Source organism: Bemisia tabaci, chromosome 3 (genome assembly GCF_918797505.1).
Source record: "Bemisia tabaci chromosome 3, PGI_BMITA_v3".
In the NCBI taxonomy this organism is placed as follows: domain Eukaryota; kingdom Metazoa; phylum Arthropoda; class Insecta; order Hemiptera; family Aleyrodidae; genus Bemisia; species Bemisia tabaci.
Genome location: NC_092795.1, coordinates 52229189 through 52256029, shown reverse-complemented (window position 1 = coordinate 52256029; position 26841 = coordinate 52229189). Strand labels below are relative to the sequence as shown.

The window sequence follows — 26841 nt, the reverse complement described above, 5'->3', positions numbered from 1 at the left end:
TGACGATAAATGGACTGCATTCTGCAATTTGGACTTATAAATTCCGGCCCGGTTTAAAAACAACGTATGTGCCATTAGTTTCCCTATGCACATAAGTGTTTTTTCAGATGAGTCAGAATTTATAGGTCCAAATTGCAAAATGCAGTCCAAATGTACACCTTTGCAACTGGATTACGGATCTTTGATTACGGATCTTGATTACGGATCCCGTATGGTGAGATCCGATTCGGACGCAGCAGAAATCTTGACCGCGTCCGGCCCCTCTTACGCCAGGCTTGACTCAGACTCAGTGTCCGTGACTCGGCCATCTTGTTCCTCTTGCTCGACCACGTCTCCTCGGCCGCTTCGCAGTTCATCGGCGTCGTCTTGTGCTTCCGGAAAAGGCCGAATTTCAGGGACTTCCGGCCGTTCTCGGCGTCTGCCTCGTTCTCGATACTCACCGTTGCCGGAACCGGATCGCTGACTTCTTCCGGGGTGTTCCGTCCGGAATTTTCCGGAGATGGCTCCCCCGATTCGCTTGAACCTATTGACAAAATATCAAGAGTGAAATGAGCTAGCGAGGAATTACCTCAATTGGAGATACCGGATTCTGGTCATTCGTGTTTAAATTATTTTCTGACACTAGGAATAGGCCTGTTGCAAATTCCACTACACGGTAAGGAAAACTAACCAACATAGCATATGGACCGCGTTAAACAGAAAGGAACCAAGCCACATCAGCTATTGCCAAATTTAATCGGGGAATTTAATTTTTTACATAAAAACGGTTGTGCGGATGTTTGTGCAAATTTCAGTGAATTTTCTCCATAATGGCAAAGCAAATTCCTCAAAATTTTCAAAGGAATCTGCATAGACGTTCTCTCGTAAAAAATTGTAATTTCCCTGTTAAATTTGGCAATAGCTGACGTGGCTTGGTTCCTTTCTGTTTAACGCGGTCCATATAATGTCTCTACTGATCCGGGTGTTTCCTTGGAAATTTTAAAACCACCTCGTGCGACACACACACACAACAAAAAAAAAAAAAAAAAAAAAAAAAAAAAAAAAAAAAAACAATTGACGGTGAAAGAGTTCGCAACCAAGTATCGTCATTCGTCACCTTCTGGCCGAAGTATCACAAACGCCATGGGAAGTTATTAAAAATTTCCGCCGCCATTTTATTTTTTACAGAGAAATTTTTCAACGAAGCTGTCCGAACATTTCACAAAATTTTCTTTGTACTGCCGATAAAATTCAGTGAAATTTTCAAACAGATGTATGTAACTTATATATACTTTTTTTCATCTTTTTTTGAAGGAAAATATTTCTTCATTTTAAAATATTTACATTTTTAAAACGTGGCAAATATTTTTAAAAACTTTTCAAGCGATGGCATCGATATTAATCTCAATGAGCCGTAGTTGTGTTGAAAGAAACCGTACAAAAATGAATAAAAGAGGGGATAAAACCAGGAAGCACGCAATCTTTGGGTTTAACCCATTTGTGTATCGATATTTCATCGTCAAAAATGTCCAATTTTCAGCGTTTGATTGCGCCTACATCATGCTGCAGCTCAGTAGCAGCAAAAAATATAAAAGAAAAAATTAATGTGCTTTGGAAATCATTGAATTAGACTTTGAATCACCTACATATTTGCAAAACACACATTGGGTTTTCCAATACATAGTTTTTCCCCATCCGATTCGATGAGCATAATCCATGCAGAGTGCGCAAACATACCAAAATCATGAGTTGAAAAACGCTGACTCCGCGAGTTTAAATATTTGTGCCAAACACAGCGGAGCGGCGGGCGTGCTACTAGCGCGACACGCGCATTGGCGCCTACAAACCTAACAGGGATACCTCACGCATTGCGCAATGCGTGAAGTATCCCTGTTAGGTTTGTAGGCGCCAATGCGCGTGTCGCGCTGGTCGCCTTCGCTCGCTACGCTGCTTTTCGCAACAGAGGTGCGCACAGTTTCATACGAAATTGAAGGCGCTCCAACGTATTGAGAATGACAGGCATCTTTTACGAGCACGGAGTTTTCCTCACAAGATAAATCATGATACTACGGCACAAAAAGGGAGCGGTAGTCGGTAGTCCAAAAACTCGCAAGTCGACCAACAATTTCTCCGTAAAAAAATAAAATGACGGTTGAAATTTTTGAACGTCGCTCGTTTGCGGTGTTTCACAATTTCAAAAGAAGGTCTTCCTGATTTAATTAAAAAATGAGCCTTCTAATCGGAAAAATTTGGAGTCGCCTGCGGCATTTCTCCTCAGCAAGGCAGCAACGCCTTTTAGTCCCTCACATGATTGCTCGGTGCCCACAAACTGATAATCGTCCGAGAAAGTTTCATGCTATATTGGTTTCTTTCGGTTCCAAAATCTCAACTTCACCCGAAACTTCACAGTATAATAATTGAAATCTAAAGTTGCGTAGACTACCTAACGAGTTAGTATAAAATCCCAGCAGTCTGATTGTTGAAAAAGTTAAAAAAGTTAAAATTGGTAACTCACTTGCACGTTTTAATATTCTAATACGTCTTAATATTCTTTGCAAAAAAAATATTAAAACGTGCAAGTGTGTTACCAATTTTAACTTCTTTAACTTTCTCAATTATTTCTTGTGCGGTAAAAGCTCCCCTCGAAAGTTTTCACTGATTGTTGAAACCTTAACTGGCTTTGTCGGCACAATAAGACAAGACATAGCCCTATCTGCGGTGTATAATATATCGCTTTTCGATTCTTGTCGTGCCGACATAAGTTTCAACAATCAGGGCCCAGATAAATAGTAAACTTTACCTGGAAACTTCGTCGTGACAACAGTTTCCGCACTCCCGGAGGCCTCCGACATCTTTTTCGAGTCCGGCGTACTTGATTCGCTGATTTGAATCTTCGGAATGCTGGAAACAGAGCCGCACAGGCTATTCTCTTCCTCTAAATCGGTTTTCTGCCTTGAATTCTTCTCCTGTTTTTTCTCCTTCTCGCCCCGACTCTTTTTGCTCTTACTCTTTTTCTTCTTCCCCGCTTGCCCGTGTGCACTATTTTGTAAAGCGCTCTCGGATTTTTTCCGTTCTTTTTTGTTGGACTTCTTTTCAGCATCTTCAGAGAGCGAATCCTGACACTCAACATCGGTACCGTCGGCATGTTCGTCTGATCCTCCTTTTTTCTCCTGAACCGGCAATCCATCAGTCTTGGTCATGACTTGCTGCACAATATCTGCCATCGTATCTGTCGATTATGAAATATCTACGATAAGATTATTGATTTCGTTAATCGGACTATATTTTGCTAATAGGGATTAAAATTCCTGGCTCTGTTTAAAAACAACGTAGGCACCATTAATTTCCCTAGAGACACAGGTGTCTTTACGGATGAATCAGAAATTGTAGTTCCTGATCGCAAAATGTAGTCCAATTATTCTGAACAGCGGGCTGATTGTTGAAATTGATAGACAAAGATATAGACAAAGAAGACAAAAGGGATGTGGAGGGATCCAAATGGTGGAAGCGAGTGGCTGCTATGGACAAGAGGGTTAGGTAATAGACCAAATAACGGCAACCCAAGAGAGGCCCTGTAGTTGGTCCATCATTTTCTCCCTTAGTCTATAAGAACCAATCATTTCGACCAATAGGATCGCTCCACACCCCCTATGTCTTCTTTGTCTATAGCTTTGTCTATCCATTTCAACAATCAGCCCAAGGGTGTCGCATGAGAAACGACTGTGTTAGGTGTCATCACAACAGGGGCGTCAAAAAAATAGAGCAGGGGAGGATTAAGAAATAAAGAGGAGAGGAAACGAAAGGAATATACGCCGGGTGAAGATGTCGTCGATGATGAGTTGTGAAGGCGGTGTAAAAAAGAAACCATTATCTTGTCTTCATTTGCCTCGTAACTTGAAATGACAAAGAAAGAAAAATGCACCTAAATAAGTTAGAAAACTGTGAAAATTGAAGAACCTCCAAGTCTTTATCATCTTTTCACTTCAACACTTCAACATACTCTTAAATTCATTTCATGCAAATTACCAATCTAAACTGACTTAAGTTTCATTTGCAGCCATCCGCAAATGAAAGTTGATTATTATACCAATAAATGAACGTATTTCTGCCAAACGGAACTATGTGCATTAAGACATGAGTCCTGAGACCCATAAGAATGTATGCGTAACAGGGCTCAAGTCAAAATGCACTTAGTTCCGTTTGGCAGAAATACGTCCAAATATGGGTCTTCCTTAGCACCATCTGAGATCATTCCCTGAAATCGCATGGAAAGTACCTATTGAGTGCTTCACCAGTAGTATAACAAAAAATATATCTAATATTTCAGTAAGTTGAACTGACCTTTTCGCTTCAGCTGTAGGGTCCCTTTAACTTTTGCTGCTTTCGTAGGTGACGAGGGGTTTGAATCATTGTCTTTGTCCCCAATTTTTTCCGAGTTCGCTTGAACTTCCGGCAAAATCTGCTTCCATTTGACGAGTGTTGAGTCGACGTAATCATCGATTCCTCTCCTTCGCCTATCTGCAATCTGAAACATTTTTCTTCTCTCCTCCGTTCGCTCCCGCCGCAGTTGCGTCTGAAATATGCATTAAAACTAATCAATTTTCAGTGAAAATGGAAACAACCCTTTCAAAATACTCATATCTGAAGAATACCATACATATTGAATCACAGCTCTTTGGTATTAATACAATTCAGTCAAATACCCTCACAATTTGATTATTTTCATTTTTTGTTTTTTATTGCTGTTCATCTTTGGATTGAATTAAATTAACTTGAACTTGAACCAGACATACCAAAATGGTCCGTTTCGGACCATGTATGTTTCGTAACTATACAATGTTATTTTTCGGATGCCGGCTGGCTATGCTATCAGGGACGAAATGATGATACAAAGATCGAGCTGAAAGCAAATATTAAATCAAAAGAATGGAATTAAACTAAATGGTGTTAACGTTACAAGCATGCAAATGAAAGATGTAAAAACGTAGACATTTCGACTCATAGGATAAGGATCTTCTTCAGTGCACGATCAAAAAACAAATGGAAACATTTTATTTGAAATACTTACAAAAACAACAAATCGATCGTGCACTAGATCCTTGTCCTATGGGTCGAAATGTCTTGCCTTTGTTACTTTTTGGAGTCTGTACATGTTTCATCAATTGATTGCTCGTAAATTTAACATCATGCGGTTGGATTGCATTGTTTTTATTTAATATTGACTTTTGGCTCGATTTTTTCATTATCATTTTGTCCCATTATGTTGTCATTGTGTTAACTTATCACTAAGAGATTAAATTGTAAATGATGTAATATGGACAGAATAATGATCATTATGGAGACCACTAGGAAACCAGTAAGTCGCCGCATTGGTCCCACTGGGGTAACGGTAACATGCTAATCTTACTATGATACTGCATTGAAAATAATATGTTGGCACCATGTTGACGTCAACGTGGTACCATGCTTCACTTAACAACAATTGCTCGTTTCTGACAGGACAGCGGGCAAGTTATTTAAATATTGTGTTTGTCAACTGGATTAAGGTGAAATAGAGCGGTGTGATTCGTCTGCTACGTTTTATCGCTGCTTCACCGTGGGTGGAATTGACGGCACGTTGTCCGGATCTCACTAGGTGCTTTTAGCCTGTCGTAAAATTTTCTCGACTTAGGTAAGATAAATCAGCGACAAGGCGTACATAGTCAACCAATCAAATTACTCTATTTTATCTGAGTCTACCGCGTCAATTGTCCAGCGGGCTGGTCGTTGAAATTGGTAGACAAAGCGATAGACAAAGATGACAACAAGGATATAGAGGGATTCAATTGGTAGAGGCGGGTGGTTGCAATGGACAAAGGAGGTAGGCAATAGACTAACTAACGGCGACCCACGAGAGACCTTTTAGTTAGTCCATCATTTTCTTCCCTCAGTCTATAAGAACCACCCATTTCAACCGATAGAATCGCTCCATACTCCTTATGTCGTCTTTGTCTATACGCTTTGTCTATAAATTTCAACAATCGGTCCGCAGACAACAAATACACAACTCCAATAATCCGTCCATCATTTTCTTCCTTTAGTCCATAAGAGCCACCCATCTCAACCAATAGAATCGCTCATACTCCTTAAGTCGTCTTTGTCTATAGCTTTGTCTATAAATGTCAACAATCAGTCCGCAGGCAACAAATACACAACTCCAATAATCCGTCCATCATTTTTTTCCTTTAGTCCATAAGAACCACCCATCTCAACCAATAGAATCGCTCCACACTCCTTATGTTGTCTTTATCTATCGCTTTGTCTATAAATGTCAACAATCAGTCCGCAGACAACAAACACACAACTCCAATAATCCATCTGCAGAAACGTTAAATGCTTAGTAAAATATTCATCACCTTTAAATCGTTGTTCGCCTCCCGAAGAGCGGAAGTGAGAGAGAGGAGGTAATAGATGACCAGGATGAGGAGCATGAGGAGAGGAATGACGATGCCAGGCGACGCGACGTAGTCCATGACGCGATGGAGCTTCCGCGGCACGATCTTGCGGAGGGTGTTGGTGAAGATGTAGTAGATGCGCTTGTGCCCGGAGAAGGGGCCGCAGTGCCAGGAGGGCTCGACCCAGACGATGGCGTAGCCCACGGGGAGGACGCAGAGGAAGAGCATGAGGAGGAGGAGGGCGAAGAAGAAGTTGTTGGAGCGGGAGGCGCGGAAGACGATCTCGTGGGGGACGTTGCAGGTGAGGACGGCCCAGGCCCGGAGGTACATGATGATGATGAGCTTGATGACGTTGATGAGCGGGAGCCCCGGCGAGAAGAAGATCCCCATCCAGACCATCCCCTGGTTGTTGACCAGGTGGAGGATGTTCTCGGCGATCTTGAAGTCCCCGTACTGAGGGAACTTCTTCTCCAGGTCCCAGCACCAGCAGCGGTTCATGAAGCGAACGAACAGGGCGCGCAGGAAGTCGATGATCACTGTTGATAGGATCGTCATCACCTGTAGGGTGGCGTGAAACGTGATGAGAAATGAAAGATTGGAAATTTCGGTGAGATATTTCATGGAATTTCAAAAGTTAGCTATAATAAAATTGTCAGAATCAACTAGAATCAAAGGGGGAAACAAATAAAAATCTTATTTAAAAAAAGTGAGATCAAAAAAAATGTTTGATAAAAATAAGGATACAAAAAAATTGTCATAAGAAAGGAATGAGAGATTAGAAATTACGGTGAGATATTTCATGGAATTTCAAAAGTTAGCTATAATAAAATTGTCAGAATCAACTAGAATCAAAGGGGGAAACAAATAAAAATCTTATTTAAAAAAAGTGAGATCAAAAAAAATGTTTGATAAAAATAAGGATACAAAAAAATTGTCATAAGAAAGGAATGAGAGATTAGAAATTACGGTGAAATATTCCATGAAATTTTACAAGGTTGTGAAATATTTCATATTTTTCAGGGGCTAGAGCATGCAACCCGCACTCAAATACACAAAATAGACACAATGTATATAAAATGAACCCGCGGCATTTGCAATTACACGTTACATGACGGCATTCACCGTGCTTCTTAACGGTCAACGCCTTCATTCACATCGTGGATAGAGACTTAGCGTTTGGACTTACTATATGTTTTCCCTCTCGCTAAGCAACGGACTTTCGTCACGTAAGCAACTGACAAGTTGCTCATCGTGGAAGTAGTAACATACTTTGGTCACATAATGTAATTTAAAGTACTTAATCTAAAGTCTCAAAAAACAGCATTTCTATCCTAAAATGCCAAAGTTCACTTCATAGGTACAGTAGGCTACGCTGGAATTAAGTTGAGGTGTAATCTAGAAACGAGAAAGCTCCCTCAGTTGGTATCGCTTGCGACGAACTCTATACCAATTGCATTACAACCCTTGGATGCAACTATTCGGGCTCCGCGGATGTCATCGTTGCATACGCTAAAAATTGAAGGCGTTTTGACTTTCCAGGTACGCACCGCTTCTCCCGAGACGCGGCAATGCAACTCTTCGTTTTTACAACGAATATTGGCTGGGAAACTCTAAGACCATGTATCTTGTTTGCAGTGTCTGAGAATCTCAGCTCGTATATTATTTTTTGAAGAAGAGCAAATCAAAACCATTCCTTTCAGTTCTCACATAATTTTCCTCGCATGGAGATGGAGAATCACGAAATTGTTTATGATTTGATGTTGAGTAATTTTTTTTAGAAAAACAAGTATCACGAGAAGTTTGTACGAGATACATGGTTTGTAGTTTCACCGTCGATACTCAGTTTATTCTATTCATGCACTCCTTAAATAATTGACAGTTTCTTTTAGGTCTTAAATCTCTATCCTTTTTTGTTTTTTACTGACCAAATCTCCAACGGTGAGCTTGACAATCTCTTGACCGAACATTGTTTCCCAACAGAGTCTCCGAAGTTTTCGCCGAGTTTCAATATCCAACTTGGTTGTAGAAGGAGTCTCTTGAAGTGGTTCTCGAGTGCAATCTCCTAATATTTCATCAAAAAAGAACATAAAATTACATAATTTGGATGCACAATTAAACACTTTCAGAAAACAATTGTCTCTATAAAATTGTCCATTGTATGTTATTATCGATGTTTGCCCATAAAAAAAGGTTTATAAGTCATGAAAATCAATGGAACAAAATCTGAAATGTTTCTTCCGATGAAAATTTCATAAATTTCAACTAACGAAATCTCTTAAAATGTGTTTAGGTCATAATACTGTGTTGAGAGTTGATTTCTCGTGGGCATTTTTTCAGATTAATAAAAAAAATATCCATCAAAATTCCCTTTTGCAACAATATTCACAACAATGAGACAAGGAGACATGGAAGTGCCTGTGAAAGACACGAACAAAGGGCAAGAGAGATGCTTATTTTTAAAAATTGTAATGTTGATGAAGCTATTAAATCACAAAGCAATTGAACATAGTCATGCTTAGGCACATCAAGCGTAGGCAATAATACAAATCACTTGAAAATGATAAACAAGGTACACCTAAACTTTTGAATTCGCGTGAATATACGTCTGGTCATAAAAGCGAGATGAACTGACCAAAAGCTAAAATTCAGGTGGGTTTAAATTTCAAGAATGGTTGAGGAGTATTTTTTATAACCATAGGTGTGGTCATCGCAAATTATTCTGAAAGTTCTTCATTGGCTTTTGCCTTTTAGTAAGATTTGCGATTAACTGGTGCAATATTTTATCACACGATGTTTGTTTCCCGAAAGGACACGGTGCAATGAAAAATTGAAATATAATTGCAATTCAATTGAATAAAGCATTTTTCTCATCATGGAATTGCAATATTTTAAAAACAATTTATTTAGAAATTCCGCTTTTAAATAATCAACAAAATGCGCTCCATGGGTCAGAAGTATGGGAAATTTGTACTGCAAACAAATATCGCAACGTATTACAATTTTATTGAAATGAATTTCAGTAGGAGGTGTTTCTTTAATCGGTAGATAGGCAACATACACAATACTTCGAAACAATAGCAATATATTTACCATGGAACTGCAGTTTATTGAGATCTGTGCTATTTAATTGTGTTAGAATTAGTTGGTCTCTTTCAATTCAAAATAATCATAGATTCCACGTTACACAAAGAAAAATTGTGGATAAATTTTGACGCGAATAAAGATGACGTAGGGGAATCAACTGTTGAGCTGTCAGAGTGAGGATGTAACCAACCATGGATTACATTGTCTTTTAACAAATATCATAAGGACTTGGCGTGTAAATATAGGAAACTTTTTGAAAGATTGGTGGAATAGGTTTCAGTTAAAGAAAAATTGCTGAGAGTGAATCAACCCAAAAATTTGACATGACTTTCGACTACTTGGGTGATGTTTCCATCCACAGGATTCATAAATACGAAAATTCAATTATTCCCCTAGTTAAACTCACTTGGCCATCGCAAGGGTTATTATTTTTTCGATCAAACAACACAGCGCAAGATAAAGCATATACACCGTTTAGGAAAAATAAGTCAAATCCTCAATGAAAATTGCTAGCCAAACATAAACATTTGGGAACACGGAAAGCTTTGTAGGAGGTACACCGCTAAGCTCAGACGCCATTACTGCCGTGCTAAGGAGAAACGTCGTATGAGTATTCGCGTGTTGCCAAATTGCATCTCGGAAAATGTTCATTTTTGAAGAAACATATGAATATATTTCGATGAAATTTCCAGACACTTCAGACCAAATTATGGGCAAAATTTTTCGAAAAATTGGAAGAAAATTATTTACAAATTTTCCCGAAAATTCGTGATTTTACGCAGGAAATTTGGCAACGCCTGAAGGCTCATACGCCGTTCTTCCTTAGCACGGCAGATTAGAGGACGGACGTATTGTACCTGTCTTAAACACAGCTTCACTCGATCCACCGGCGCTTGTAAACCCCGACTTGTTAGGCCAATCAGTGTGGATTGATGCTTCCGTATTCGAAAGGGTCGCGGCGCTAGCCGTGCTAAAAACGTACTCCGTTGAAGAATTATCAGTTGTTTCGTGTTTTATCGCAGTACTACTACTATTCTGGGTGAAATTTAGGAGGCTCGATGTTGGGACGGGGATATTTGCGAAAGGGCGTGGAATGCATTCAACGGTCGTTGAACCGTTGAGTCTCTGGGACGCAACTGTTGAGGGCTGAGTACTGCTCGTTGATGGTTTGCTTGAGCTTGTCTCAGCGTATTCGCTTACATTAGCACCAAAACTAGGTGTTGCACTCGTGTTGCTCTCTTCTCTTGTCGATTTGGTAATAGTATTATCACTCACGATATCTGTTGTTTTTGACACTCCTGTCGTAAAGCTGACCTGTGTCACTTTCGGAGGCTCTACTGTACTGACATTCACGCGATATTCTTCCTCACCTGTGGTGTTCTCTGCTGTTCCGTTTTCAATGGGAGCCGCCGTCGGTCCGTCGCAAACTGTGACGTAACATATGGTTTCTTTCAGGACCGAGGGTGTTTCACGAGTTGAGGTGTCCATTTCCATGGTTGTGCGATTTTCTTCCTCTTCACTAAGGCCCAGTAGAGTCAAATCTGTAGCGTTCCATTGCGGTGGAACAACAGCTTCGGGGTCAGAGAAGTTTAACGTCACTTCCCCGCTGACGTTGTGTAGCTCGGTGTAGTAGCGCACTAGATTCAAGTCCGTTTCAAATGTGGCGAGAAATGATGAATCGAGGATATTGTCGGGTAAGTTGAGGTTGGAACTTTCCGTATTCGACGAATCTGTGAGGTTGAGATAATCTGTGATGTTGAGCTCGTTTGTGAGGTTGAAGTGGTCTGTGAGGTTGAAGTGATCTGTGAGGTTGAAGGGGCCTGTGAGGTTAAGGTTGTCCGTCAAGTTCAAGTGGTCTGTGAGGTTGAGATGGTCCGTGAGGTTGAGGTGGTCGGAAAGGTTGGCCGTGAGGACAGAGGACACTCCTACGACGAGGCCGGCCGTGCGGCCGATGAGGCTGCAGTTTATGGGGATGCGATGGCAAGCTGCGATGAGAGACATTGCTCGCGGAACCTCCCATGGAGAGATTTCCGTCTCGACCTCGGAGAAGAAACCGCCTTCACTTTGCAACCCGGCAAATTGCGGTGGCGGGCTCGTCGAAAGGAGGCCCGTCCTGGAAGTTAAGTTTTCTTTCATTTGCCCAAGGGTATGCGTCTGCAAAAGACAACAAACGAACATTAAACATTCTCATCATTGCATTTACTGTATGAATTTTGAGGTTGATCGGCACCTAGGAAAGATAAATTGGGGAAAATTTGATAGAGAAAGTAATTTCGTGCCGGGAATGTGGTTTCCTGGATACCCGCACACTATCAAAAGTTCTTGGAAAGGGACCGGTCTGCGCACCCTTTTTCTGCTGAGGAATTACTTCTGAGAATCCCCAAAACAGTTTCACACAGAGCAAGGGGTTACATTCCTCACAGATGTGTCAAGTTATAGAAATAGAATTGAGATTAATGTAAATGCAATTCCTATTTCCAGAGTGTTAGAAATGATCTAAATTGATTTTGTAACTACATAATCAGTATGTTCTTCAGTGTCTTGTTTAGATTAGTAATTTACTTACCATATTGCTTATTTCATTGAACACGGCAAACATGAATGTGTATATGTTCAGTAAGTTTAAAGCCATTATTCTGGAAAAAAATTAAATAAAATTGTATTCACTTTCATTCTTCATAATAGGAGACACGTACCAGCAAAGAAGTACGGGTGAATTGATGTTTAATTTTTGATCAAAGATCGACCAGCTATCCTCTTTTCTCTACGTATTGTTTTACACACGCATGTATTCGGAAGGAATTATATGATTACACTCAAGTATTGTAAAGTAATTATACTCATAATTATATTAACAAATATTACAAAGCGTTTTTCAAGTATTTTTCTACACTTTTCAGTTTGTCAGTTTAAATGATAATGTATCGCCCAAAAATCGAATACTTTCGTGGACCCAGTTAAGATTAGGTCAGCAATGTGATAAGTATGAATTATTAGAAGGAAAGTAATATATGGTCAAAAATGCAAAAGAGGGTCGCTTTGAATGGTATTTTTTTAACGTTTTATACCTTATTACATCCACATCCACGATTAAATTGCTGTACAATTTTTAATTTCTCACAGAAAGTTCACGTTTAGTCATATGACACTATTTCCCTGTTTCTGAATTAAAAATATCACACTTTTTGCTATAAAAAGGCGCGTTGTGGCACGAAATATGCTGCAGCTTCCATACATGTTTGCTCCTTTCCGTCAGGCAAAGTTTTCAGCAGCAGTAAATCACTTTTCCAAGCCTCATCAAGTATTAACAGACTATTTATTTAGGGAGATTTAAAACAAAACAAAAAAGAACTGTACCTCGCCAAGTGTATTCGCAGGCTTTTCCTGGGATGATACCTCTCCAACGCCCCCAAAAGCTCAAACATGTGTGGAAAGGCACTCCCGATAAAATTGATAACAATGTTGATCTCGTTTTGTCTCCACCATGAAGAATTTTTGTCCGGTGAAGTTGATCTCTCGACGACAAAGACGACTGCAGTAGCAGAGCAGACGAGAAGGACCGTGACTACCAAGTTTACGAAGATTCGGTTGAAAATTATTTTCCAGCTGATTAAACAAGGCAAAACGAGTATTACTTAACTAGAAGTAGATACATGGCACTTTCAAGTTTACTACATTTATATGTACAAAGCACCACATAGCTTACCATGCGCAATCTGAAACATTTTAATAATGGAATATTGCTCTCCAAAATAATACTAATCCAGATATTGATTTAAATACAAAATGACTTTTCTTGAAACTGTGTCACTCCAGACTACACTGTATGTATTTTCTTTGAAAGAATGTGTCAGAATCAATTACTACGTTGATCTTTTTTTCTTTCTTTTTTTTTGTACATATGTCTTTATTTCCCATATTTTCTCTTGATCTGGCATCTAGGAGGCCCCAAATAAAAAATGAGATCGAAAAGACATTGCAAAATTGAAACGACTTTCCAGCGGGCTGATTGCTAAAATTGATAGACAAAGCCATAGACAAAGAGGACAAAAGGGATATGTAGGGCTCCTATTTGGTGGAAGCGGGTGGCTGCAATGGACAAAAGACGGAGGTAATAGACTAACTAACGGCAACCCACGAGAGACCCGATAGACTAACGATAGTTAGTCCATCATTTACCTTCTTAGTCTATAAGAACCATCCATTTCAACCGATAGAATTGCTCCAAACTCCCTTTGTCTTTTTCGTCTATTACTTTGTCAATCACTTTAAACAATCAGTTACTTATCCTGTAAAAAAAAAAAGGAGATGCATCCGCAAATTTTGATATTTTTCTAAGAGCTCTTGGGGTAAAAATTTGTTTGAACAAACTATGAAACTTTTAAAGGGGGGGGGGCATATCCAAGAGGTTATAGAGGGTAAATTTCGTACCTCAAATCCTCGCGTTTCTTTTCAGCTTCCTCCAAGAGCGCTTCTTTGAAACTAAGGATAATTGAGGAAGTGCGATTGTGAGCAGTCTCGGCGTTGCCTATCATATAGTCCCAACCGGTGAACAGTTTCCATGTGAAGACGCACTCATCCTCTTTCTCGGACAATTTGCTTTGCCGTGAGTTGACTGCCATCCTACAGAGTAAAAAATGAGTACTATGAATTTCAAGTGAGAGCATCTTAATTGTGCTGGAAAAAATGGCTCCATTTCGGTAGAGTCGTACGAGTATAGTCGCCCAATTTTACTTTGGCCCAGCACGTACTTGAATGATGATTTTATTGCTTTCACCCGACGTGCTGGTGACGACCGCAGAGATGAATATCTTCTGCAGTTGCGACCGAATATCAATGCCATTATTCTGCCCTGCTAAGCAAGAACATCGTAAGAACACTCGAGAGTTGCAAAATTTCCTCCGATAAAATGTTCATTTTTGAGGAGGGGCATGAATATTTTCTTTTAAAATTTTCAAATAATTTAGACGTGATCGGGAATAAAATACTCCAAAAAATTTGAGGAAAAATACACACGGATTTTCCTGGAAACTCATACTTTATTAGTGGAAATTTGGCAACCTTCTAAAGGCTCATAGGGCATTCTCCCTTGTCACAGCAGTAGAACTAATAGGTGCTGCAAGATAGAAAGTAAATTGGACCACGTTCAGCAGAGAGGAACCAAGTCACATAGGCTATTGCCAAATTTAACTGGGCAATTCAATTTTTTACAAGAGAACGTTTAGGCGGATTTCCCTGAAAATGTTAAGGGATTTACTTCGTATTATGCGAAGGAATCACTGAAATTTGCACAAAAATCCGCACAACCATTTTCAAGTAAAATACTAAATTGCCTATTAAATTCGGTAATAGCTGATGTAGCTTGGTTCCTTTCTGCTTACCGCGGCCCAATTATAAACGAAGAAAGGGACCGTATAATTTTAAAAAAAATTGGCAATTGTAAGTACAAATCAACGGAAAAAAATTTGTGCACCAAGTATACATCATTACCTCTGTGTTATCATATGCCTTCAGAATTTTTCTATATACTTATGGTATATACATATAATTATAATTGTGAAATGCCTTTCGGCTGGCTTAATATTTTCAGAGGTTAGAATTAACATTGAGCTTAATTAGCCAAAAAACTTGTTTTATTTTCTACTTAATAACACAATCCTGTGTTGTCCTGATGTTAAGTAGAAAATAAAACAAGTTTTTTGGCTAATTAAGCTCAATGTTAATTCTAACCTCATATAATTATATATTCTTAGAAAGCTTACCTTCGAAGTGTTGCGATAAAACTGTAAACGTAGACCCCGATTCCAGTCAAAAAATAGGCCATGGGTAGTCTGTAGCCTTGTTGAGTATCCTCGTCACGATTGGAGTAATAACCGTAGAAAAGGGGAGAATACTTAAGAACCCCCTCAAAATTCCACAGTGTTTCGAAAGAGGTTGAGTTAGCCTCTTCCTCGGGCAGCATCGTTTTACGCTCTGAAGTATCGGTATTTCGATGGTTCACGAGCACGACCTATTATGAACATGGTCATTTCAGGTTTTTTTAACTTCAAATTGTAAAGTTGTGTATTCAAATAAATCAAAATTTAGTCATATTCTTGCGCCACAAAGTGGATCGAGTCAATAGGAGAGGTCAGAAAAAATTTGAAAACTTTGAACCCTTTTAACTCTTAAGGCCCTTAAAGTAGTTCTATTGGTTTCCTCGTGAAATTTTCTTCAAGAATTACTCCTATAAGTTTAAAATGTGACGAAATATACATAAAAATGTATAGTTTCAAAAATTTCATGTCCGACCTCTCAAATTGACTTGATCCATCGTGCACCATTTAATTGCAAACATTGGCCCGTGATATTACGAGTGGAAGCTTCACCCTTTAAAACATTTACAAGCTGGTTAATCATTCGTTTTCTCACAGATATGCAAAAATAAATTTCACATTTTAACTTAATTCACTTACTAACAGAGAAAGTTGTGTTAAAGTTGGACCGAGTTAAACAGAAAGGAACCAAGCCACATCAGCTTTTGCCAAATTTAATTGGGCAATTTAACTTTTGACATGACAACGGTTGTGCGGATCTTCGTGCGAATTTCGGTGAATTTTCTCCGTGGTGCGAAGCGAACTCCTTAGCATTTTCAAAGGAATTCGCACAAACGTTATCTCTCGTGAAAAATTAAATTACCCAGTTAAATTTGACAATAGCTGATTGGCTTGGTTCCTTCCGGTTAAACGCAGTACGGTTATCTTTACATCAAATTACATTGTGGTCTAATTGGAGGCGCAGTATATCTGTTACTATTCTTTAATTTGAGTTCAGAATCTATGTATGACTGAGGAGTGGCGGTTTTAGTAATCCTTCAATTTGACGGCTATGCAATTTTAGCGACAAAAAATCGGAACTCGTACGTAATACTTATCACGCTTTTCACTCGGATATTTTATTCGGACCGGTACAGTAACATGTTACATTATCTCTGGCCTGAGCTTCACAAACACACTCTCTGGAAAAAGTCTGGGTTAATTTGACTTAAAGTATTGTTTCGTTGGTTTTATCACTTGAATTTTCAAATCAACTATTTTTCTCTTACCGTTCAATTATTATCTGTTTAACTTACCTCAGGTACTGCGACGAAAGCTATTAGAAGAATCGATATGACTAGATTGACCCAGAAAAGCCACCGTAAAAAAGTGAAGTATGATGCGACAGCAGACCCAAAATGGGACTCTATTTCCTTGATTCGCAGCTCCCACGGTATTAAAATATTCATTAAGTTTGCTAATTCTCGTTTGGAATTTTGCCATTGCTGTAACCAATGCAAAAAAAAATCACAGCCACAGGAAATTTTTAACTATCTATATTTTAAAAAATATGCTTATTTTAGACTTAGGTGGATTCATGAGGGGCGGGGGGGTGAAGGCCTTCCCCGTCAAAAAAAAAGGAGGAAAGAGAAAGGGAAGACAGAAAGAAAGGAGGAACGGAGGAACAAGACGCTCGTATTTGGTAATTACTCATGACGAAATTGACTCAAACTGCATAGTGGATGCCTTAAAATTTCGACAATTTTCTTAGTTATAACTTTATAGTGAAAAGCTATAAAGTTGGCTTCTTTCTCCTCAGATAGAAGCGCACAATTTGAAACACCGCAACTGAGATACGTGGCTTTGCACTTAAGCCTTCAGTATAATTACTTGTATGATTTATCAACCTATCTACAATGGGACTACATTTTGCAAAAAGGAACGACTATTTCTGGCTCATTTTAGAAACATGATATAAGCTATTTGTTTCCGTAAGCAGGAAGGTGATTTTATGCTAGTGGTTCTTTATTGCAAAATGTAATCCAATTATGACTAAAAATGAGGCCACTAGTTCCAAAGTGTACAATGTCCATAAAAGTCGTTTGCCACAAAAGACTGTGTTGAGCTTGCTGCGTTTTCCTGCAACCTACCTTTTTAATACTGCTAATTAAAAAGGATTTTGGTTGCTTCGGACACAATTTCTGATTCTCCTCTATCGGCTGATCGCTTTTACCTCAATTTCGACCGAAATGGACATTGTATACTTTGGAACTAGTGGCCTCCAATAGAAAATACGATAGAGAAAGAAGGAGATGTATACTGACCTTAGTAAAAAAGATATTGAAGCGAGCTAAGAGATCCTTAGTCCTCTTACTTTGAGCGAGTCTTTCTTGGAGCTGGCCCTCGTGCTTGCTCAGGAAGAGCTTGGCCTGTTTGACGAGCCAGAGCTTGCGGCGCATCGGCCACGGCTGGAGCCGGACTCCGTTGAGCACCTCCTTGTGGAGCCGCATGTTCTCGTACATTTGCTCCTGCGACGTCTCTGCTCCCACCCCCGCCTCCGCTCCCATCCCAGTTCCCGTACCCTCCTCCGCTGAAACACCCGTCCTGCAAGAAAATCCACATAGGTAATTCAGACCGCTGATCGAGCACATTTGGGCAAAGATTAGCAAAATGGATTGCATTTTGCAAAAAGGAACCACGATCATTCCAATATTGCGAAGATTGTGCAACTTAGATTTGGATGTATTTCTGCCAAACAGAGCTATGTATGCATTATGACGTGATCCCTGTTATGCTTACATTCTTATGGGTTTCAGGGCTCATGTCTTAATGCTTATAGTTCCGGACTATGCAAAATATGTGCATTATGACGTGAGCCCTGTTATGCATACATTTTTATGAGTCGCAGCGCTCATATCTTAATGCACACAGTTCCGTTTGACAGAAATACGTCCATTTTTTGCAATGAGATTTCTAAAATCATGTAAAAAGTTAAATTCACAAAGGTAATTTTCGTCTTGAACTAAAGTTTATTGGGGGTAAAGCTAAAACTTATTTAGACGATCAGTTTATGTTTGCAGGGTAACAGAAGTTGCACAATCTTAGCGACAGTGAAATGCCCTTGATTCCTTTTTGCAAAATGCAATCTAAATAATCCCAAATGAAACTACAGACTGGTACAGCAGTGTCTTGAAAGTACCAATGATTTCTGAGAGTCTTTCGGATGATCGGTGGGCATTTGAGAAGAAACGGAGGCTTCGTTCAACAAAATGTATCGCTCAGACAATAGTTAGCCCTTTTTCTCATAACTTCATTTTTGCGCTTACGGCTCTCTTCGCTATTACGGCAGCATACGGACTGACTACAGGAATAGCAATTTGTAATCGATTTGTTGTGCCGAAAAATCTATTAAATCGAGTCGATTTTTCGAGCCGAAATCGAATTATTGAAGAAAATAGAAATTTCCGACTTTGATGTGTCACATAAGGCCTAGGTTCTGTGAGACCCGAGTTTCATTTCAAGTTCAGTTTTAGTGATAATCATGTTTTTGCCGCCGAACTTGGATTTTTCAGGGTTTTAAAATCGATTTCGAAAAAAATCGATTTTTTCTAACCGATTTTAAATTCGAATCGATTTCTTGCCGAAAATCAAATCGATTCCCGAAATCAATACATTGCAAAAAATTGCCATAGATCGTATTCGATACATCAAACAGGTGAGATTGTATCGATATTGATTGGTTCAACACGTAAACATAGCCTCAAAAGCCAATTGAGCACTCTAAAGGCACGGGTTCCTTGTGATAGGAATTTGAATCTTGTGGGTATAACACGGCAATGAAAAGTGAGGTTGTCTGGAACTATCTCATTTTCAGTTTTTCTCCTTACTCCTAAAATTTTTGTCTGAAGGTTATGTTTCCTTGTTTTGAACCAAACGATACATCGAACCACAATCGAGTACGATCCATTCCTAAGTGACTTACTCGGCGGAACTTGTGGTGAAAACGGATGATCTGCGCCTGTTGCACGATGGGAGACCGAACTCGGGGGAGTGGGAGGACGCCCGTCGATTGGCGGCGCGACGTCTGCCTCCGGCCGAGACACGACTGATGATGGCGCTTGCGCTCGCTGAGTAGTCCTCCTCATCATTCTCTTCATCTGTAAAAATAGTCAAAACTATAAGGAAGAGTAACCAAGGCCTTGTCTCTACGGGCCGTTTCACGGGATTCGTCCCAGGGAAAAATCCCACTTACGAAGTCGGGAAAAATATTGAGTTAATCAATATTTTTCCCAGTATCAAGTATGGTCCTAGCACCCCTAGAACCAATTGAGAGAGACAGAGAGAAAAGAAGTGAAAGCAAACCATATACGATATTTTGTTGGTAACTCTGTTGTTCGTGTTTGTTTAGTTAAAATGATGTGTCTAACTGTCAACTGTGTACAATTATCATTTTAATCCCGGTTGAACACTCGATTTTTACTGTCTTTACCTTCCCACGCAAACTTGTCGCAGGACTGTTTGAGCCTCGTCCCGTGGAGACGGTACCTAACAGGGAAAAATCCCAGAAGTTTCATTCCTGCGATTCGAACTTAGGACAAATCCCATGAAAACGTCCCGTGGAGAAAAGGCCCTTGTTTAACATGATTTTTGAACTTCATTAGAGGAAAAAGTGACTTGATTCAAGCAGAATTATGCTCAAATTTACCGCCCAGAGGAATTTTACCTTATGAATCAATTAAGAAAATAATGCTTGTTTACAGAAGAAAAGACGCTTATACAAAAAGGAAAGTCATATACATCAAGCAGAGACCCGTTTTCATTTAGCTATTTATTTCTTGATTCAAAGTAAAATCTTCTTAGCAGATACTCAAAAATATTTCTGCCTAAATTGAGTCACTATTTTTCTTCATGAAATCCAAAAATTATGCTAAACGTGTTTAAATACGGATGCGAGAACTTGGTGCGTTTTTCGACTACCGACTACCACTCTCTTTTTGTGCCGTAATATCTTGATTTATTTTGCGCGGAAAGCTCCATACTCGTAAAGGATGCCTGTCATTCTCCTTAAGTTGGAGCGCCTTCAATTTCGTATTATATTGTACAACATCCCTGTTGTGAAATAGTCGCTTCAGGAGCGCGAACTGGCGCCTACAAACCTAACAGGGATACTTCACGCATTGCGCAATGCGTGAAGTATCCCTGTTAGGTTTGTAGGCGCTAGTGGGCCGCTCCATTCTTAATATTTAAACTCGCGGAGTCAGCGTTTTTCAACTCATGATTTTGAAATGTTTGCACACTCTGCATGGCTTAGGCAAATTAACGTTTGCACGAGCAAACTGAAAATAAAAAATTTTATTTTTTGAAATATGTGCTTCGAGGAATTCAAGCACGTCTCGTAAATGTGATTCAGTTTTCAGTTTGAAAAAAATAAAACATAAGCCGTGTTAAAAACGTTAAAAAGCAGGGTATATGGGCTTTTTTCTCTTGTTTCTTGCTGCTTTAAGTAAGAAAATATTTTCTGACCTGATTTTGGTTGTTTGGCACTGGATGAAATGGAAGCAGGCCTCTCCATAGGAAGACTTGAAAATGCTGTTGAGTCGCGAGAAAACGCGGGCCAACTGGAGCCATTCACTATTGTTGAATCACTTCGAAACCCTCGAGCCTTTTAAAATCAAAATAAAGGATAACGTTTTGAAATATTGCACTTATTTTACGCACACATTGCAGTTAACAAAGTAAGTTTTGCAACAAAAAATTTACAAGTTATAGAAAGCTTACAAGAGCATGGAATAAGTACTTTAGATATGAGATGTTTCTTGGTAAAATGAAAAAAATTAAAAAATCCTCACTACTTGGGTGACTAATCGATCAGAAATGAGTCAATTGTCAATTTTAAAAAATCCGAAAATAACCTTGCCTACATTCTTCACTCCTCATAGCTCTCTTCCTTCATCTCATTTCACGAGATACATGAATAAATAAAAAGTGTACCGAAAGTGTTTGACAGAAGTGAATAACTTGTGAACAAGTATGGCAAAAAAGGCGTCTAGTTCTACACAGCACGATAATTATTTTATTTTTTCACAACCAAATCCATGTATAAATGATGCGGCGAAAAATTTACAGACCCACCAATTGAAAATAAGATAAAATCTCCACGGCACAGTTTCATGTTTGAAAATAAATATAAAACGCCCATCACTTATAATGACATCTGCTGGCTAACCAAATAGACTAAACTCTAAGATACAATCTCACAAAATTTACCTCTAATTTTACGCCTAGCTATTAAAACTCAAAATAAGATAGCCTACGTGAATATAATGGTGAGTAAAGAATGCCTTAGAAAAATTACTTTTCGGATGATTTTTAATAGATACGGCGTGTCTTGTGGTAGCACCGACCAAATATTCCCCCAATTTGTTGAACTAACATCAATTCTTTCAATGAGCATTGTTTGTAGAGAAAGAGAGGAGAAGAGAGAGACAAAGTTGAAACTCTACTGATTTCATTAAAAAAAAAAACAAAGCAAAATTTGCTTTAAAAAAGGCCAAATTCCTGTTTCCAAATTTTGAGCATTTCTCATGGTGCGATTCAGATAATATCCCGTCCACTTCAAACTATATTCCTCGAAATATGACAAGAAGAAAGAAATGGAATAATCCCAATCCTGTTCTATGACAGGTATACTAGCATACTGATAACAGAATCCTTTGAAAATAGTTTTGCTATGAGTAAAAGTAAGACAGACGTAGAATATTATTGTATGAAAAACGGTACCCAATTATTTTCCCCAAAAAAATCCGCTTTAAAGGAAACTTGAACTTCTAAATTATTAAACAAACACACGTAAACGGCGGAAAAAACAAACAACAAAGGCCCGTGAGACTATGGTCTTGTGAACGGAATTTGTCGGCTTAAAAAGTTACGAAGAGGTGGCGAGGCATCTGTAGCCACACCCTTCATTGCTGCCTCGTGCATGCCTTGCTAATTATAAGTTATATCTTCCTACTCCTCTTCCATTTTTGTGAATCAACAGTTACCTTGGACAGATTTCAGGTGTTGGTGCAACTACCCTGCGAAGTTCACGTTCTCAACACTTACTATTGAAAACACTTTCATTGATGATCCGTTTCACTTGCTACGTCGCAGTTACCCCCAAAAATAATGAAATTTAATTAAGCAAAGAAATGAAGGTTCCTTTCGATCATAAGTAGTAATGTAATTTATTTTTTCTATCGGCTCAAACGACTTTTATCGAATAGAAAACCAAACATTTCATGAAAACTGATTATTTAATATGTGTGATTTCATTCATCATTGACATTAACTTTAGAGGAAAGGCAATTTTTAGTTCATATTATAGCTAAAGTTTTGCATCGGATGATTAAATAAAGAATTTCATGTTTTACTCTATCATTCTATCTTGAAATTTGATTTTTTTTTTTTTCATATTTTCCAGTTTGCAATTTATAAAGTTTTTTTCATTTATTCGTTTTTGATAATAATTTATTATGTGTTGGTGTTCAGCAAGGAAAATTACACGTGCACTATTCATTTCGCAATGAAAATGAAAACAATCATAGTGCCTTCATCTTTTCAAGATGCAGAACGTACTCTTTTTGAGCGAAAACATTCGCATTGGGGCGTTATTCGCCCAGCTTAACATTTCCAACATTTTTGCGTATTCTGCTGTTTATCACAAAGTGCGTCGTTATAGCTACACATCTAAGGTGAGAATATTGTTGTTTGTATCCCATTTTTTTTTAAACTGAAAATTATCCTCTGTGAAAAATGATTTGCCGCAGTTTTAAGGAGTTTTTGTGACGATAAATGAAAGTTTCTCCGACGGGAGGAGCGTAAAAGCGTCCATTTTTTCAATGTTCCTAGAAGTATTATGCGACTAATTCACAGTTTCTCAGAGAGGAGACAGGCCTTCCCCGCATCTCTTTCCGACGCAATGATTAGATTTATCTGATTTATTTGATTTATCCTATCTCCATTAGAAACGTTTCATCACGCACTAACCCTTAAAACCATTTCTACACTTTGTAACTTGAAATAAAAATCTACGTTGTAAATTAAATAAAGACCTAAACATCACTAATCACTTCAAGAATGAAAAACGATTGGATTTGCACAACTCACAAAATTAATGAGAGACTACAAGTGAAATCCCGAACATTTTTAGTGGATTCCGAGAAAACTAAGAACATCGTTTAATCTGCAAAAATTAACAAATTAACGACGGATCTACTAGGCAGCATGACAAAGAGGAAACAGCACTATGGGTTGAAACGTTAATACTGGAAAGTTCATAGGGTAGAACAGCTCGAAACATTTGAAAATTCCACCTGGGCTTGCGGGGGATGGACGGAAAATAATATTTTTACGACATAAAATTTGACCTAGATTGAGGCCACTCCTGCCGAGCCGTTTAGGCCCAACGGCGTTGCCAAATACCCTAAATTTAACGCAAGAATGTATAAGAAAACAGGGTATTAGTCGAATGCCCCGGCAACACTGAACGCGACGCGCAATGGGAGAGTGTCACTCATTAGAAATAATGCGAGAGCGAAAAAAGATGAGTTTCGGAGACCAGACATGCAATCCTCAGAGTCCTGTAATTGGGTTTGATGCCAATTGAATCGGTGTCTGCTAGACGGTCGTAACTCCAAAAGCTCATGAGCCCCAGAGTCCTGCGTTATCAACAAAAACTAGGGCTCATGAGTTTTCGGAGTTACGCCCTTTTTGCAGACATTGATCCAATTAATCTAATGGACGACTCCCTGAGTCCCCGAGTCCCTGAGTCCCTGCTCTCTCACAGTCAGGGCCCACACGATGAAACAAAGCATCGTTGTTCTTACAATGCTCTCAGAGTCGATTTCAGATCCCACCTATTTTTTTAGTCATAATTACTATGTATCGCTTGTGTTTCACAATTATTTCTGTCTCGCCGAAAATACAACCTAGTCATCGAGATTGGGCGATGTGTAAATACAAAGATAACGTTGTAATTACGACTAGGAAAATAGGACAGTCCTGGAATCCTCTGAGAGTATTGTAAGAGCAGCAATTATCTTTTTCTCTGGGTATGTTAAAAAATCGACGATGTAAGCACGCAACCACGTATCTCGTTTGCGGTGTTTTAAAATCTCAGCTCCTATTTTATTTTTTTTGAAAGAGAACAAATCGACATCATTCCTCAATGTTCTCCTTGAGAGACATCATTCCTCAATGTTCTCCTTGAAAGACATCATTCCTTGAAGAATTTTCTTCGCGCAGAGAATAAAAATCACGGTAGTTTTCAAGAATTACCGTTGAGAAGTTTTCCATTTAAAAAATGAAGTATGACAGGAAGTCTGCACGCGTCTGTCGCAAACCGAGATATGTGGCTGCGAACTTGCATCGTCAAAATAGACTATATGGCACGAATAAAAAAATTCTAGAAATCACAAACAAATTATTCTTTTTGCGGGAAAATATTTGGCCATGGAGGCGAATTGAATGGATAAAAATTAAATTTTATCACCATATATAGTTTTTTTGTTTTATTAAAAATGTAACTCCTTATGAACTTGTTGATTCGAGAAAATATACTGATTGAGCTGAAAAATACCTTATACTGATTTTTTTCAGAATGTGGCTCGGTTATTTCCGATTTAACTCCATCAATTGTTTTTTCTTTAGGTGCTCTAGTCGAAACGTCTCAGTCTTGTTTCTTTATTTTAGCCTTGTTGCTGGCCTTTATTTGCGTAAAATTCTGTCCATTTATGTCCCAATTTCAATCAAACGTTGAAACATTTAAAAGTTTCTAAAAATTAAAAAAGTTTCAAAATACCTGACTGTGCCTGGAGTCCTCAAGGAAACCAACAGATCTGCCACTGGACCTAGAAGATTCCGCTCTCAGGATTCCTATCGGCCCCGCTGGTTGCCTATCCCTCACAGATGAAGGCGTCGTTAGCTCTACCACCGATTGCTCAGGAACGTTTGGGTCCACTAAGTATGACGAGATCGTCACATTATCGTAAAGTGATAAATCATTCATCACCGCGTTATTGTTGCTGGACTCCCAATCAGACCGCACGGGTGGAAATGAATGTCGAAAATCCACATTCCAAATCAATGGTATGTTAACTCTGAAGTTATTTTTCTCAGGAGACCCACAGAGCAGTACATCACTTGGTTTATCATTGCCGAAATTGGGTGAAGGTTCAAGTAAAAGGGGAATGTCTTCCCAAAATGTGCTGTTCAAGTCACATAGCTGGGTCTCTTTCATGTTGTGGCTCTGTTGTGTCTCGAATGTGCTTAGCACATGCGATTCCGCACAGAATTTCTCGAAAGGACACGATGATGCAGCAATCAAACCATCCGAAAAGAGCGATGGAATTTTTTTTTCTCGTTCAAATTCATCGATGGTCTGGTCGGGGGTGAGTTTTTTGGCACTGGAGCAGATTTTTGCTGCTTTACAAACTCCATCCTCGTCGCAAATTGCAGTTTGTCTCGTCAGAGAGGAATTAAATTCCGCGGATGGCGGTTGTCTAGAACGAAAAGGATCCGATTTATTTGTCTCCTTAACTTGCATATTTATACGTTTCAAATTATGAACCGATGCTTTACCACTGCTTTCAAAATTACTATCTTGAGTATTTTCAGTCTGACTACTTTTCTGCAATCGGACGTCCTTGTAACAGTTAGGACGGTCGTGAACACTTCCTGGTGTCTCTGGAATTGGTGCGGGAAGCATCTTTTGAACTGATTCAGTTTGTGGTTTTACTTCAACCGGACATGATATAAAACTCGAGAGCTGCCCTGTGTGTCGTTCCGCTAAAACAGCACTTGTGCCCGAATCGTCTTCACCGTTATGTCTGTGTTTTGGTATCGGGATACATAGTCTTGGAGTTATTCGGTGAGACATTGGTGATTCGTTATGTTCTAACCATGACGTTTGGTTAGATTTTAAAGAGAAATGTATGTGTTTTCGTGGTGAAGAGGCGGCTGAGGTTGATTTCATTTTTCACTAGCTGAACATGAATTCTACGCTTTTGCTCATTTTGTGGGACATTTTTCAGGAACAATTTTGTCCCCTTCAATAGCTTTACGATGCAAACGTGTTGATGGATATAGTACCCACACCCTGCGTTTTCTACATGGGATATACTTTATTTCTAGCGTAATATTAGCTACACTCCGAGTGGTTTTTTTCACCGCTGGCTTTTTTCATTTTGAACTTTTCCTTCTTCTCAACAGTTCCTCCCTGATCTTCGTTTGGTCCATAAAATGCATAAATGATTTTAGTTCCATTCGTGTTCTCAATTTCATGGATTCTCCAACCGAATGTTCATATCGATTCATTCGCCGCAGTTCTAGGTTGGAACTGCAAGGCATGCGTTATCTGGTCAAAGGAAAATAAAATAATACATCAAATTGGTATCAAAATGTGGAATAATACTTTACTCGTGGGGCCAAGAAATTTTGTGAAATTTGAAACACTGCGCGGCGGTGCAACTAACTGAGCAGTGCAGTAGGTCGATTGTTGAATCGCCATC

General features: G+C 39.0%; 1 protein-coding gene across 7 annotated transcripts; it reads right to left on the bottom strand.

Annotated features, from left to right (window-relative positions):
* On the bottom strand, positions 1 to 26713 carry Tmc (Transmembrane channel-like). 7 transcript variants are annotated; one of them, XM_072298609.1, is made up of 15 exons: positions 25134 to 26710; positions 20816 to 20954; positions 19275 to 19449; positions 17617 to 17896; positions 16609 to 16797; positions 15260 to 15507; positions 13929 to 14120; positions 12855 to 13103; positions 12064 to 12133; positions 10355 to 11651; positions 8339 to 8475; positions 6375 to 6971; positions 4321 to 4552; positions 2780 to 3208; positions 1 to 523 (listed from the first exon to the last, which is right to left on the bottom strand). In XM_072298609.1, exons 1-15 carry the CDS (start codon positions 26304 to 26306, stop codon positions 186 to 188), a joined length of 5745 nt encoding a protein of 1914 aa, XP_072154710.1. In that variant the 5' UTR covers positions 26307 to 26710; the 3' UTR covers positions 1 to 185. The 7 variants fall into 7 exon arrangements, with proteins under 7 accessions (XP_072154710.1, XP_072154711.1, XP_072154716.1 ...); XM_072298610.1 differs by having other exon boundaries at positions 10868 to 11651; positions 25134 to 26708; XM_072298615.1 differs by lacking the exon at positions 25134 to 26710 and adding an exon at positions 23647 to 24251.
* Between the last annotated feature and the right edge of the window lie 128 nt (positions 26714 to 26841).